This window comes from Biomphalaria glabrata, chromosome 1 (genome assembly GCF_947242115.1).
Source record: "Biomphalaria glabrata chromosome 1, xgBioGlab47.1, whole genome shotgun sequence".
NCBI lineage: Eukaryota > Metazoa > Mollusca > Gastropoda > Planorbidae > Biomphalaria > Biomphalaria glabrata.
In genome coordinates this window covers 80,100,013-80,113,501 of record NC_074711.1, presented here as the reverse complement: position 1 = coordinate 80,113,501, position 13,489 = coordinate 80,100,013, and the positions used below count along the sequence as shown (strand labels likewise).

Here is a 13,489-nt window from a genome sequence, read left to right as displayed (position 1 = left end):
TCCGTCAGAGCATTTTGCCATACTGGCCGCTTATGAATTTTCGAATAGATTTAATTATTTCAATCGTCAAATCATGAATATTCAAAAATCTTTCACTGAACCTTCGATGTTGGCTTCAAATGCATTCTTCCTTTCAAGAGCCATTTCTTGCATCGCTGCTAGCAAGCAATCTTTTTATGCATTCTCCGTCAGAAATGGCTTCATTGCTCTATTTAAAAATGTAAGCAATTCTGTAGCGTGCCTTGCCTGATATTCTTGTCTCTTCTCGGAAAATAGGTTCGTCAATCCTCCAATCTTTAGGCTTAACATGGCAATCTTGTCTTCGCTCTCTAACACAAAAAAAAAATAGCGCCATATTTGTTGAAGTCTTTGGTTTCATATTGCCGTTCAGTGCTCCGTTTCTCAAACACAGCCATACTTTCTAAACAATCAACTATGTTGGCTTATTATCATGTGCACAAAATGGTAAAGATCTGTCTTCTTTTTTTTTCGGAAGTTTCTACTCTCAGAGATGCACTTTTCGTTTCTTCGGCTCTTTCATTCCATCAACGCATGAATCTTAAAAGGCATTGTACCACTTGCGCTAATACCAACAGAACACCACCCACAATGATGTAGAAATGATGTCCTTTGTTACACACAAGATGTTAAGGGCAGGCTACCTCAAGTCAGAAACGTAACATTCTAGGAGCCAAAAGTAACTGCCAACTCGTCTCCGAAAAGATCATCATTGCTTTCTTACCAGGAAAACAAAATTTATCTGAATAGACGAACAAAGATTCGACTGAAATTCAACGAAGAAAGAGATATAACCCTAACATAGGAAAAGAATAATTTTTCTAACTTTTTTTTTGGGGGGGGGGGGATTTTCTACACGTTGTGCCGTCGTTTCGAGTCGTAAGCTATTCAATAAAATATAATTTTAAGTATTGAATAATGACATTTAAAACAGTTTTAGATCTTCCTCCTCTTTCTTTCCCCCCAAATTAGTTTTATATTTGTTCTCTGATTCATTCGCAGTTTATATATATATCTCCTCATCAAACATTCCAGATGCAAAAATCAAACATCTTTCTAATCTGTTACATTCGCAAGAAGTTCTATATTTCGACATAGTTAATTCAATATGTTCTCCCATTAGTATAGTCGTCCCCTCTAGTGCTGCCTTTCTTTATATCTTTATATATATATGTAACACATCATTCATTGTTTCACATTAGTAGTTTCATTGTTAGCTTTGAAACCTTTCAGACCATCGTTGTATAAGGCACTGGCGGATCCAGGGGGGGGGGCGGTAGGGGCGATCGCCCACCCCCCACTCGGCCGACCTCCCTCCCCCGAAGGGGGGGTGCGGACGAAATTTAGTATAGAATTAAACACAATTTGTATACGAATTTATTACTTATGTTAATAATATATACTAATTATTTATATTTCAACTTTTTTAAAGATTATTTCGCCCCCCCCCCAGTATGTTATGGAAGGGGGATGGCATCAATCCCGCCCCCCCCTTCCATAAATTTTCGAGTGGGGAGGGGCGGTCCAATTTATTTGTAGAAATCAAAGCTTGCTAACAATATCAATTAAATATCTTTATGATTAAAACTTGTTATTAGTGTTTTAACCAATCTTTATATTATGTCGTTCCCCTGTTGGCCGATTTGGGGGGGGGGGGGGGGCGAATACTTCTACTGCCCTTCCCACCTAAACCCTTTGAGTGGGGGGGGGCGGTCCTACTTTAATGGGGATATCATAGTTTGTAAACAAAATAAGTTGAATATCTATATAATATAAGCTACATTTTGATATGTGAACCCATTGTATATTATGTCGCACCACACTCTAATATCAAATTTTATCATTAGTAAATATAAAATGAAAAAGGTTGTACCAGGTGGGAGGGGCGATTCATGCAATCACCTTCCGCCCATCGGACAAAACAATACTTTTTCTTTTTTTTTGTTTTATAGTTAAGATATTACAATTTTTTTTATAAAATCTGTCACTAATATTATTTATATATGCTATAAATTTAATTCTTATATCGAGTCGCCCCACCCCTATTCTTTAATGCCAAATGCAATCAATAGTAAATATTATAAAAAGTAACGAGGATTAATCGTTTTCACTCTACCGCCCCTCTTTTTCCAGACGAAAACGTGATGTTTTAAAACAGAAAAGTTAAATATTTTTTTATCATAATTTTTTAAGGAAAGACTTTGCTTTGGAAAATTTGGAATTCATACCAAATTTCTCAGTAGAAGAATAACGATTGAGATGAGTTCTCAACACAAATATTCTTTTCCAATCCGCCTTTTTTCAATCTTTACTCAATCTGCAATTTTTCTAGTTAAATTTGGGACTATAGCTCACAATTTATGCTTGAATCCTAAAATTGCAAAAAAATTTAGAGTAGAATCTAATTGGCCCACTTCATTTCTCCTCCCACTTCAGAAATTTATTTTAGAGCTTTAGATTATAGTTCTGTAACAAAACAGTTACAAACATGCCTATTGAAATAAATGTATAACTTACAAATGAGCTTTTTTTTATATAAATATTATTTTTCGAACTTTTGTTTTCGGCGGCGATCCTCAAAGCCTTAATCTAAATATGTGGGGCATCTTCTAATAGTTTTATTTGCAATGTAGTAAAGGCCTATAAATTCATATTAGAATATTTTTCAAGTAAAACATTTTTCAAAAGTTCCTTTTTAAATAGGATGAATAATGAGCTGTAGATGTCATGGAAATGCGTTTCTGCAGTGAAGAATGCAAGAAATCGCTTTTGGCGTCGGGGCTTCGCCCCGAACCTCACTGATAAGTAATGAGATGTAGATACCATGAGAATGCGTTTCTGCAGTGAATTATACGAGAAAACGCTTTTGGCGTCGGGGCTTCGCCCCGAATCCCACTGATTACTAATGTAATCAGGTTGTCAGGAGAATGCGTTTCTGCAGTTGAGAATCCAAGAAAACGCTTTTGGCGTCGGGGCTTCGCCCCGAACCCCAATAATTAATAATGAGCGGTAGATGTCAGGAGTATGCGTTTCTGCAGTGAAAAATACAAGAAAAAGCTTTTGGCGAACCCCAATAGTTAGTAATGAGCTGTAGATGTCAGGAGTATGCGTTTCTGCAGTGAAAAAGAAAACACTTTTGGCGTCGGGGCTTAGCCCTGAACCCCACTGATAAATAGTGAGATGTAGATACCAGGAGAACGCGTTTCTGCAGTGAAAAATACAAGAAAACGTTTTTGGCTACGGGGCTTCCCCAGAACCCCAAGCTATCAAGAGAAAGGCCTCAACATGACTTTTTTTTTTTTTTTTTTTTTGTTAAGAAACACTGCTTTTTTTTTTTTTTTTAATGTTCATATATATATATATATGTATATACACACACACACACACACATATATATATATATATATATATGTATATATATATATATATATATATATATATATATATATATGCTGTACGCACGTTTATGCATAGGGTTAGGGTTTACTGGGCTTTAGGGTTAGGGTTTGGAAAAAAATCGCCCCCCCCCACTCCGAAGTTCTGGATCCGCTAGTGGTATAAGGTCTATATAAAATATCAGACTTTTCAAAAGCTGTAAATCCGCCACTGAGCCCAGATGGTGGTGTGGATTATGACTCCATTGTTTACTATTAAACCCTCAAGTGGCTCCTGTAGAGACAGCTGTAAAGACAATAAGATGATGCATGGAGAGCTTATCTCGATAAATTGAGCTTGTGAACTCAAATGTGAAGGCGTGTGTTGAAAATACGAGTGAATTAGATTGTGTGGGCGTGTATGTGTGTAAGACTAAAGCGAGAGATTGTTTTCTACCCAAAGACATATCCCACTACAGATGATAAGGTCGTGCCTTTTTGTTATTCTGTGTTGCAAACTACCACACAACTGTTATAAAAATTGTCTACTTACTAACAGAAATTGAAATGCTTTAAAACAAGCAAAATATCAAAAATAAAAAAAATAATAACTTGCCATTTCTCTAAATACTGCAATATTTGTTTTCCTTTATCTGAATATCAAAACATTAATTAATCACCACTAATTAATTTACTAATTGGTTAATTTTTTTGATTGATTCGTGTGTTGTCATCGACAAGGAATAATTGTTTTCAATTTAAACTTGATCGTAGAATGGGGAGTGATAGAAAAATGTGTAAAAGAATCCACCCAGACAGACAGACAGACAGACGGAGTGAGTTAATATAAATATATGCTTTAACAAAAAAAAAACTGTATTAGTTTGTATATACTATAACTATTAAGAAATTTAGTTCCATATAGCTGATCTGTTATGAAATGAAGCCATGCGTCACAGATCACAAGAAAGATGATGCCTATTGTAAGCTATCCCGACAATAGATCAACGTCTAATCTTTCGACTCAGGTCCGGACACAACAGAATAAAACACATGTACCAGAAGCTCAAAATTGGAATCACTGAAATCTGCCCATGTGGAGTGTCACCAGAGAATGCTGACCATGTCATTCAAAACTGCTTTCTTTACCAAGAGGCCCGAACAAGATACTGGCCCCTAAACACCCCAACAGGAAGAAAACTATATGGAGAGCTCCCTGATCTGGAAACCGAGTATCACCAGAGAATGCTGACCATGTTCTCCAAAACTGCTCTCTTTACCAAGAGTCCTGTACAAGACACTGGCTTAAAAAAAACACCCCAATAGACAGAAAACTATATGGAGAGATCCCTGATCTGGAAACTGAGTATCACCAGAGAATGCTGACCATGTCCTCCAAAACTGCTCTCTTTACCAAGAGTCCTGTACAAGACACTGGCTTAAAAACACCCCGATAGAAAGAAAACTATATGGAGAGATCCCTGATTTGGAAACCACTGCACAGTTCATCTCATGTATTGGTCTAGTCATCTGAACACTCCAATATAAAAATGAGAATGAGAAAGAAGAAGACAGATCTGTTTATACATTTAGATTGTATTATTCCATAGAACAGATGACATTTAAGTCACACATAACGGTTATAATCGATTTAAACTTGTGAACCAAAGTTGTAAAAAAATAAGATTTAAAAAAAAATATATTTTCTTCTCACAGGCTGACGATGACACGTATGTAATCGTAGAGAATCTCAGGTACTTTTTGTCTGACCAGAACACTAGTGAACCCATTTACTTTGGACATCACTTCAAGACCATTGTCAAACAGGGCTACTACAGGTGAGTCAAAGGGACAAATCGGAATTTATGTGCGTATTTAATTGCTTTTATATAGAGCATCGCCTATATCATAGCATGAGCTCTGGTCCAATCTCTCTTTTCTGGACAAGTGAGGGGAGGGGGGTATCTGGGAGAAGGTTTTCGCGCTGCCTTTAGTCGATCATCAAACACAACTTACCTCGGGATTTGAGCTCAGCCCTCTTGATAGGTAGCGAAGCGGTTTATGACACTCATCCACACTTAAATTGTGTTTGTATCCTGTGGTCGGAATAAATTATAGAGTTCCTATAGGTCAGTGTTTCCCAAAGTGGGGTACGCTTACCCTCCAGGAGTGCGGGAAGACTTTGGAGGGGGTACGGGTTGCACCTCATTAACTATGCTGATTTTTTTTAAATACCCATTTATTATTGTTCTGTCTAATAACAAGTTTTCACAGTATAAATGCCTTAAAACACACCCACTTATTCTCACTATAAGTTCTAAATAAATAAACTCTTAAATACTGATAAGTAAAACAGAGAACTTTAAAACGATTCGAACACTTACACGTATTCAACAGTTTAATTTTGAAAACGATTGTTCGCTACTGATCACTGACACTGATGTAGTTAGAGAGATTCGCACTACAATTACTTAATTTGAAAAAGTTGCAGTAGCGTAGCTCGGAATTAGCCATCATTTGGTGGCCCCCCGGGAGGGGGGGGGGCTTGACCTCTGAAATTTGACATTCGACATCAGATAATGGCTAAATATTTAATTTATAGAAATAATTCGAACACTCATTTTGAGGACCCCTTCAAGTGGGGACCCCGTGGGAATTTTCAAATTCTCCTCACGCCACTTAAAAGTTGAGAATAAATGATTATTTACAACTATATTCCAGTACTTCAATGAGGCCCAGTTCAGGTTTCAAATCAATGTGTATTGCTCTCAATTCTTTATAACGTTTTTTTTCATTACTATCTGATTGCCTTTCAGTGGGACAAGCTAGATCTGAATGTACAATTCAAACATGTTTCTGCAAAACTTCGTTGCTGCTATTTTTAACGCTGCTTAGTTTGTTATTGTATAAAATTTCAAAAATGTCCGTAGGCTATGTTTAACATCTCCAGTATTTCATCTAACGCATTTATTCTTCATCAAATAAGGGAAGGAAAAATACGTTTTAAAAATGGATTTTATGGCAATGAAAATAGATTGTCTCTGGTCGGAAGAATAAGTGTAGTGATGACTTCCCCTGATCAAGCTGAAACTGCAATAGAAAACTTCAAAAGACAAAAAGCGCTTGGTTCATCAGAAGTCATTAAAATGGGTTTACTTCTCTGATGGAGAGTATATGCTGGGACGCAACCATCACATCTTTGTACAAACAAGCAACAAGTGGGACAGCTCTAATTGCCATGCCATTATTGTATTGTCATTCGCAAACTAAAATCCCATCCAGAGAACTTGTTGATCCAATTCCATAGTAGGCCCAAACGATGTACTTTCTGAAGCCAATTTGATTTAGATCTAGTAGAAGTATATCGGACATGATTTTCATTTACCATAACTCTTGAAATCAGACCTGAATCTTTTTCTTAATCTAGAATTATTCTAGATATTTCGGATTGTGTACATTCTGTATCAGCGTCTATAACACAAGCCAGATATCTTGCTCCCATATTAATATTATCGAAATTTTTATAGGATCTTAAGTCTACAAAATAATTTTTAGTTTTTTCATTGCTGTTAAAAAATGAATTTTGGCTGCTGTAACAATTTACAGAGGACGTTGAGTGTATTTTTATATACTATGCCAAACAACAACAACAAAATATTTCATTATGTTACACGTTGGTTCAATAAGTAGACCATTTGCCACTGTATTTTTTTTCAAACTTTTTTTTAAAGGATTACATTTACATAACTTTTTGGCAGCCCCCAAAATGTGGCCCCCATGCGTGCAATCCACATTTGCACAATGGGTAGGGGCGGCCCTGCTCGAGGTGTCTCTCATACTTTATATTTAGTAATTGTAAAGAAATGAAAACAATGGTCCCTGCTATAAGCCGAAGAATAAATGTAACTATCTCCAAATTCGGTTTCTTGCCTCCCTTTAGTTACACTGTATTGCCTCCCTTAGTCCCAATGTATTGTCTTTCCTTAGTTACATCGTATAGCCTCCCTTTAGTTACACTAATTTATTCTACAACATAATTAAGTAATCTGTAAATTGCAGATTGCTAACATGGATTGGTACTTGATATCGGAACTAAAATTTGTTACATCTAGAAACAATATTAAAAGTTACCAGTATCAATATAAAACCTTTATTTTACATTATTTAATACTTACAAAATGTCGGAACGCCGTGTCCTGTATAAAATAATCCATTTATGGCTTTAGTACCCTAAAGAGATTTCTATATTTTATTTTGCTCCAACTTTCTTGTGAAATCTAAATAAACCATCGAACAACGGAAGTCATTGAAATGACTAAATTATCCATTTATCACAAGGTCCCACTAATCTAATTTGACTAACTCACTCTCCACAGTGGCGGAGGGGGCTACGTTCTTAGCAAGGAGGCCCTCAGAAGGCTGGCCGAGAAAGGAAACGACTCCAACACTTGCAGGCAGGATGGAGGCGCAGAGGACGCCGAGCTTGGGCACTGCATGCAGAAACTGGGCGTGAAGACGGCCAACAGCACAGACGCTCTTGGCCGGAGCAGGTTCCATTGCTTTGACCCCGAGACACATCTCTTCGGTGGTTACCCGGATTGGTATTACCAGTATGATGCCAACGGAGCTAAAAAGGTAAAAGGTTTACGTAGTCTTTTGGGGTCGAGCACAAATTGTGTGCATAGATCTACCATGGCGTGAAGCGCAAAATATACATGGAAAATTTAGAAAGAAGAACTTTGATAAAGGCACATTCCTCGTTCCATATGCTAGGACAATTTTGTACAAGTGCTCTTTCTTCCCTAGCGCTATTAGAGCATGGAATGGGTTGCCTGAGCTAGCCAGGAGGCAGAATTTAGGTCATTGGTTAATATGTATGACTAAATGCATGACGCGTAGGACGTAATCATCTTTTTTTTTGAAGTAACGTCTGTATCATATAAGATAAGAAACGAAAAATGTGGACATTGATAATCGAAATCACTTTCAGACAACTTGTTGGTGTCAGAAAAGATTCAGAGTATGTGAGTTTGGGCTACATTTCTTTGGCCCAATCAAAATGTTTCTCTCTGATCAAAGCTCTTAGCAGATGTTTCTGTGTAGGTCTTAGATCTACTTTAAATGAAAATGTCTATTCTTCCGTTGTTTCTGATTGGTTTTCTTCTGGATAAGTCTTTACAGCAGGGGAGGACTGGGCGTCAAAATCGGCCTGGGCGTTCCTATACAATCCGGCCCACAAATTAGATGCCACATGAAGGGCATACATTACACCTGTCCTTAACAGCATTGTGTAAAGTTTAACAATGCATCGAAAGTAATTAGCTATATGAGTAATTTATTAGATGATTTTGAAGCTATCCGATGAGCAATATTTATAAATGAATGAAGTATAACAGTTGAATTGGTGAATCTCTTAATGTGAACGAATTCCTGCTACCATACAACGAACAGATTGTTTATGATACAGTTTCACTCCTCGCCATTTAGTCAGACATATGGACTTTTTATTTACAAATACCACTCTTCAGCCTTTATTATTCAACTGCCCATCTCACAAGGATATGGGTGGTTAAGCGCTTGGTTTCTAAACCTGGGGTCTTGGGTTCAAATCTGGATGAAGACTGGGGTGTTTGAATTTTTGGAATTTTAGGGCGCTTCTGAGTCCACCCAACTCTAAGGAGTATCTGACTTTAGTTGGGCAGGTGGTAAAGGCGGTTGGTCTTTGTGCTGGCCACTTGACACTCTGCTGGTTAACCGATGGCCAAAGAAACGTATGACCTGAACATTATCTGTCCTGTAGGAACTTTACTCACAAGGTCATATACTGCTTTCTCAATAACTTGGAAACCTAGTTTGACTGTCTGCATCTTAGAGCGGACTACACACACACCACAGAACATGTTCACACACACCACAGAACATGTTCACACACACCACAGAACATGTTCACACACACCACAGAACATGTTCACACACACCACAGAACATGTTCACACACACCACAGAACATGTTCACACACACCACAGAACATGTTCACACACACCACAGAACATGTTCACACACACCACAGAACATGTTCACACACACCACAGAACATGTTCACACACACCACAGAACATGTTCACACACACCACAGAACATGTTCACTTCTTTGAAGGTAATATAATATCATTACGTTCAGTAAAACAAATGCTGTCAAGTTCTGTTTCATATTTAAGCAAAGCCTCTTTGTATTTCAACATTAGTCTATATCTTTGTCGTCTTGGCATTAGTGTTTCTTGAGGCGTTGAGCCTGTTCATTCATTAATGCTGTCATCATAATGTTGGTGAATCTCTAGTGCTTGCGAGAAAACAAATAATTTTACTACATTCTTTAGCACAGGATTCCAGCCTTTCGTCTTTGACTATTTTCTGATCCTTCTTTTTTGATTCTTTTACATTATGATTCCAGTCAACGCATTGCTACACTGTTCAAGATAATAATTGTGATTTATGAAGGACTTCATAGTGGGGGTCAACTGGAGATCATTCAACAATTCCACTATACCAATAAGAACTCGTATGTGACTGGACATGTCATCTATTCGACTTGGAACAGTGTTGTTGGTCCCTTTATAGATTTATCCGAATTTACTCACACTAACTTCGATCTCTATAAGAAATAAAGGTTTCTTGTTTAGTATGTATAAGAAAAGCACTAGAAGCACTATATACGGATTTAAGGTATTTACGACAATGCTTTAAATTAGTATTACACTTTAAAATGAATGTGTTTTTCTAAAAATCTCTTTGCTCAAAGTGTTGCTTTTAAACAGACCAGTATACAATCTTAAAACATGTGGCCCTACCGGCCCAATTGGGTACCGGCCCACCGGGCATTTGCCCGAATGCCCATACGGCCAGTCCGCTCCTGCCTCAGAGTAAAGACAAGAGCCAGCCATTAGTCTTTATCTGATCTTTTCAGACAGCGTTGTGTTTATCTTGTGCTCTAATCGGTTTAGATTTCACATATCCCAATCTGTGACTGGTATCACGTGACATAATCTGAGCTCCGAGTTCTAATAATTTTCTACGTTCTTTTTTTGTCTTCGCGGTACGTACTTTGGGAAAGTTATTAAAATGCACTAAGAAGATTATGAAATATAGATGTAGTTACTACTGGGAAGAAACAGAGTACGTTTATATTTCTTCATAGTTGAAGTCATATCGTATTCTCAGGCATTGATCTGTGGACTTAAACATCGAGCACCTTAAGTACTACAAACAGAGGCACATATTCGATGTATCGCATTACAAAGCACACAAGCGTATATCAACAACGTGTGTCGACAACGTATGTGACGCTCGTCCAGTCGTGTTTCCTTCAACGTAATAGACTATTTAAAGCTATCACAGCTTTTAGCCCAGGCTGGCGTGTGTGTGTGTATGCGTGTGTTAAAAAAGGGTGGAGGGGGGTTTAAGTATGTGTATGTGTGAAACAGCTTAGCATTTATCCCCCTTTTCTGTCCCATGATCTTCACGGTCCTCGTTTTTTTCTATCCTTTAGTATCTTTTTATGTATTTTTGTGTGTGTTTATTTTGCTCTTTTTATATAGATATTTTGATGTTGGATAATTTCTACCTCTTGACCATCGGCATCACTCTTTCCGGTTCCTTTCTATTTTTCTATTTCTTTAAATAATTTCCCCTCCTCCCTTCTCATAAGATACTGTCTGATGTGATCATTTCTCTCCATCTTTTTCCTTCTATCTAAAAGTATATCTTTGGAATTCTTTTCTTTACTTCTCTCATTGAATCCAGATAAAGTGTAGTCTGATTCTCTCCTTGGACCCTTTCCATTTCTAGCCTCAAATCATCAAGCTTCATTTCTCTCTTTTGATCCATTCCATTTCTAGCCTCGAATCATTAAGCTTCATTTCTCTCCTTTGATCCATTCTTTCCATTTCTAGCCTCGAATCATCAAGCTTCATTTCTCTCTTTTGATCCATTCCATTTCTAGCCTCGAATCATTAAGCTTCATTTCTCTCCTTTGATTCATTCTTTCCATTTCTAGCCTCGAATCATCAAGCTTCATTTCTCTCTTTTGATCCATTCCATTTCTAGCCTCGAATCATCAAGCTTCATTTCTCTCTTTTGATCCATTCCATTTCTAGCCTCGAATCATTAAGCTTCATTTCTCTCTTTTGATCCATTCCATTTCTAGCCTCGAATAATTAAGCTTCATTTCTCTCTTTTGATCCATTCCATTTCTAGCCTCGAATAATTAAGCTTCATTTCTCTCTTTTGATCCATTCCATTTCTAGCCTCGAATCATAAAGTTTTTCTTCTCTCCTTTGATCCATTCTTTCCATTTCTAGCCTCGAATAATTAAGCTTCATTTCTCTCTTTGGACCCATTCTTTCCATTTCTAGCCTCGAATCATTAAGCTTCATTTCTCTCTTAGGAGCCATTCTTTCCATTTCTAGCCTCGAATCATTAAGCTTCATTTCTCTTTTTGGATCCATTCCATTTCTAGCCTCGAATCATTAAGCTTCATTTCTCTCTTAGGAGCCATTCTTTCCATTTCTAGCCTCGAATCATTAAGCTTCATTTCTCTCTTAGGAGCCATTCTTTCCATTTCTAGCCTCGAATCATCAAGCTTCATTTCTCTCCTTGGACCCATTCTTTCCATTTCTAGCCTCGAATCATCAAGCTTCATTTTTCTCCTTGGACCCATTCTTTCCATTTCTAGCCTCGAATCATCAAGCTTCATTTCTCTCTTTTGATCCATTCCATTTCTAGCCTCGAATCATTAAGCTTCATTTCTCTCCTTTGATTCATTCTTTCCATTTCTAGCCTCGAATCATCAAGCTTCATTTCTCTCTTTTGATCCATTCCATTTCTAGCCTCGAATCATCAAGCTTCATTTCTCTCTTTTGATCCATTCCATTTCTAGCCTCGAATCATTAAGCTTCATTTCTCTCTTTTGATCCATTCCATTTCTAGCCTCGAATAATTAAGCTTCATTTCTCTCTTTTGATCCATTCCATTTCTAGCCTCGAATAATTAAGCTTCATTTCTCTCTTTTGATCCATTCCATTTCTAGCCTCGAATCATAAAGCTTTTCTTCTCTCCTTTGATCCATTCTTTCCATTTCTAGCCTCGAATAATTAAGCTTCATTTCTCTCTTTGGACCCATTCTTTCCATTTCTAGCCTCGAATCATTAAGCTTCATTTCTCTCTTAGGAGCCATTCTTTCCATTTCTAGCCTCGAATCATTAAGCTTCATTTCTCTTTTTGGATCCATTCCATTTCTAGCCTCGAATCATTAAGCTTCATTTCTCTCTTAGGAGCCATTCTTTCCATTTCTAGCCTCGAATCATTAAGCTTCATTTCTCTCTTAGGAGCCATTCTTTCCATTTCTAGCCTCGAATCATCAAGCTTCATTTCTCTCCTTGGACCCATTCTTTCCATTTCTAGCCTCGAATCATCAAGCTTCATTTTTCTCCTTGGACCCATTCTTTCCATTTCTAGCCTCGAATCATCAAGCTTCATTTCTCTCCTTGGATCCATTCCGTTTCCATTTGACTCTGGATACTTTCATTCCCATTCCTTGGATTCTCTCTGTATCCTCATTTCGCGCCTTTATTTCCATTATTTTTTTATATTTTTTTTTTGTTGTTGTTCTTTTTTTTTTGTTGTTGCAATGTAACCTGATCATGAACTACTGTAATTATCGACATTTCATGGTTGAATCACTGTGTACAGGCCTCAGTAGTGACTTCCTCGAAGATGTAGGTCCATTTTGTGTATTTACTGAATGAGCGCGTATATCACTGATGGTCACATGTGGTATGAATTGTGATGGCAGTAATAGTAGTAGTAGTTTTCCAGTAGTAAATTTTAAAACAGGTGAACGCTTTTCTACGTTTAAAAAAAAAATCTTTTTCTCTATTTTCTTGGAACAAAGACAAAATTCAGCTCTTATTCTCTGACACGAAATGGAACGGTGGTGCCTTGTGTATTTTTAATGTCTGTCAAGCGGTTCGTAATTACATAGGTCATTGTAATCAAACACTGGGTAAATTGTTATTCCTCTACTGCAATTGTGATGGTT

General features: G+C 37.3%; 1 protein-coding gene across 3 annotated transcripts in view; it reads left to right on the top strand.

Moving 5' to 3' along the window:
• LOC106079033 (glycoprotein-N-acetylgalactosamine 3-beta-galactosyltransferase 1-like) overlaps positions 1 to 13,489 on the top strand; it is a 66,895-nt gene that overhangs the window by 43,900 nt on the left and 9,506 nt on the right. For all 3 annotated transcript variants that reach the window (XM_056017712.1, XM_056017729.1, XM_056017719.1), the window contains exons 5-6: positions 5,109 to 5,230; positions 7,769 to 8,027. In XM_056017712.1, coding sequence (XP_055873687.1) covers positions 5,109 to 5,230; positions 7,769 to 8,027 — 381 coding nt within the window. The remainder of the gene's footprint in view (positions 1 to 5,108; positions 5,231 to 7,768; positions 8,028 to 13,489) is intronic.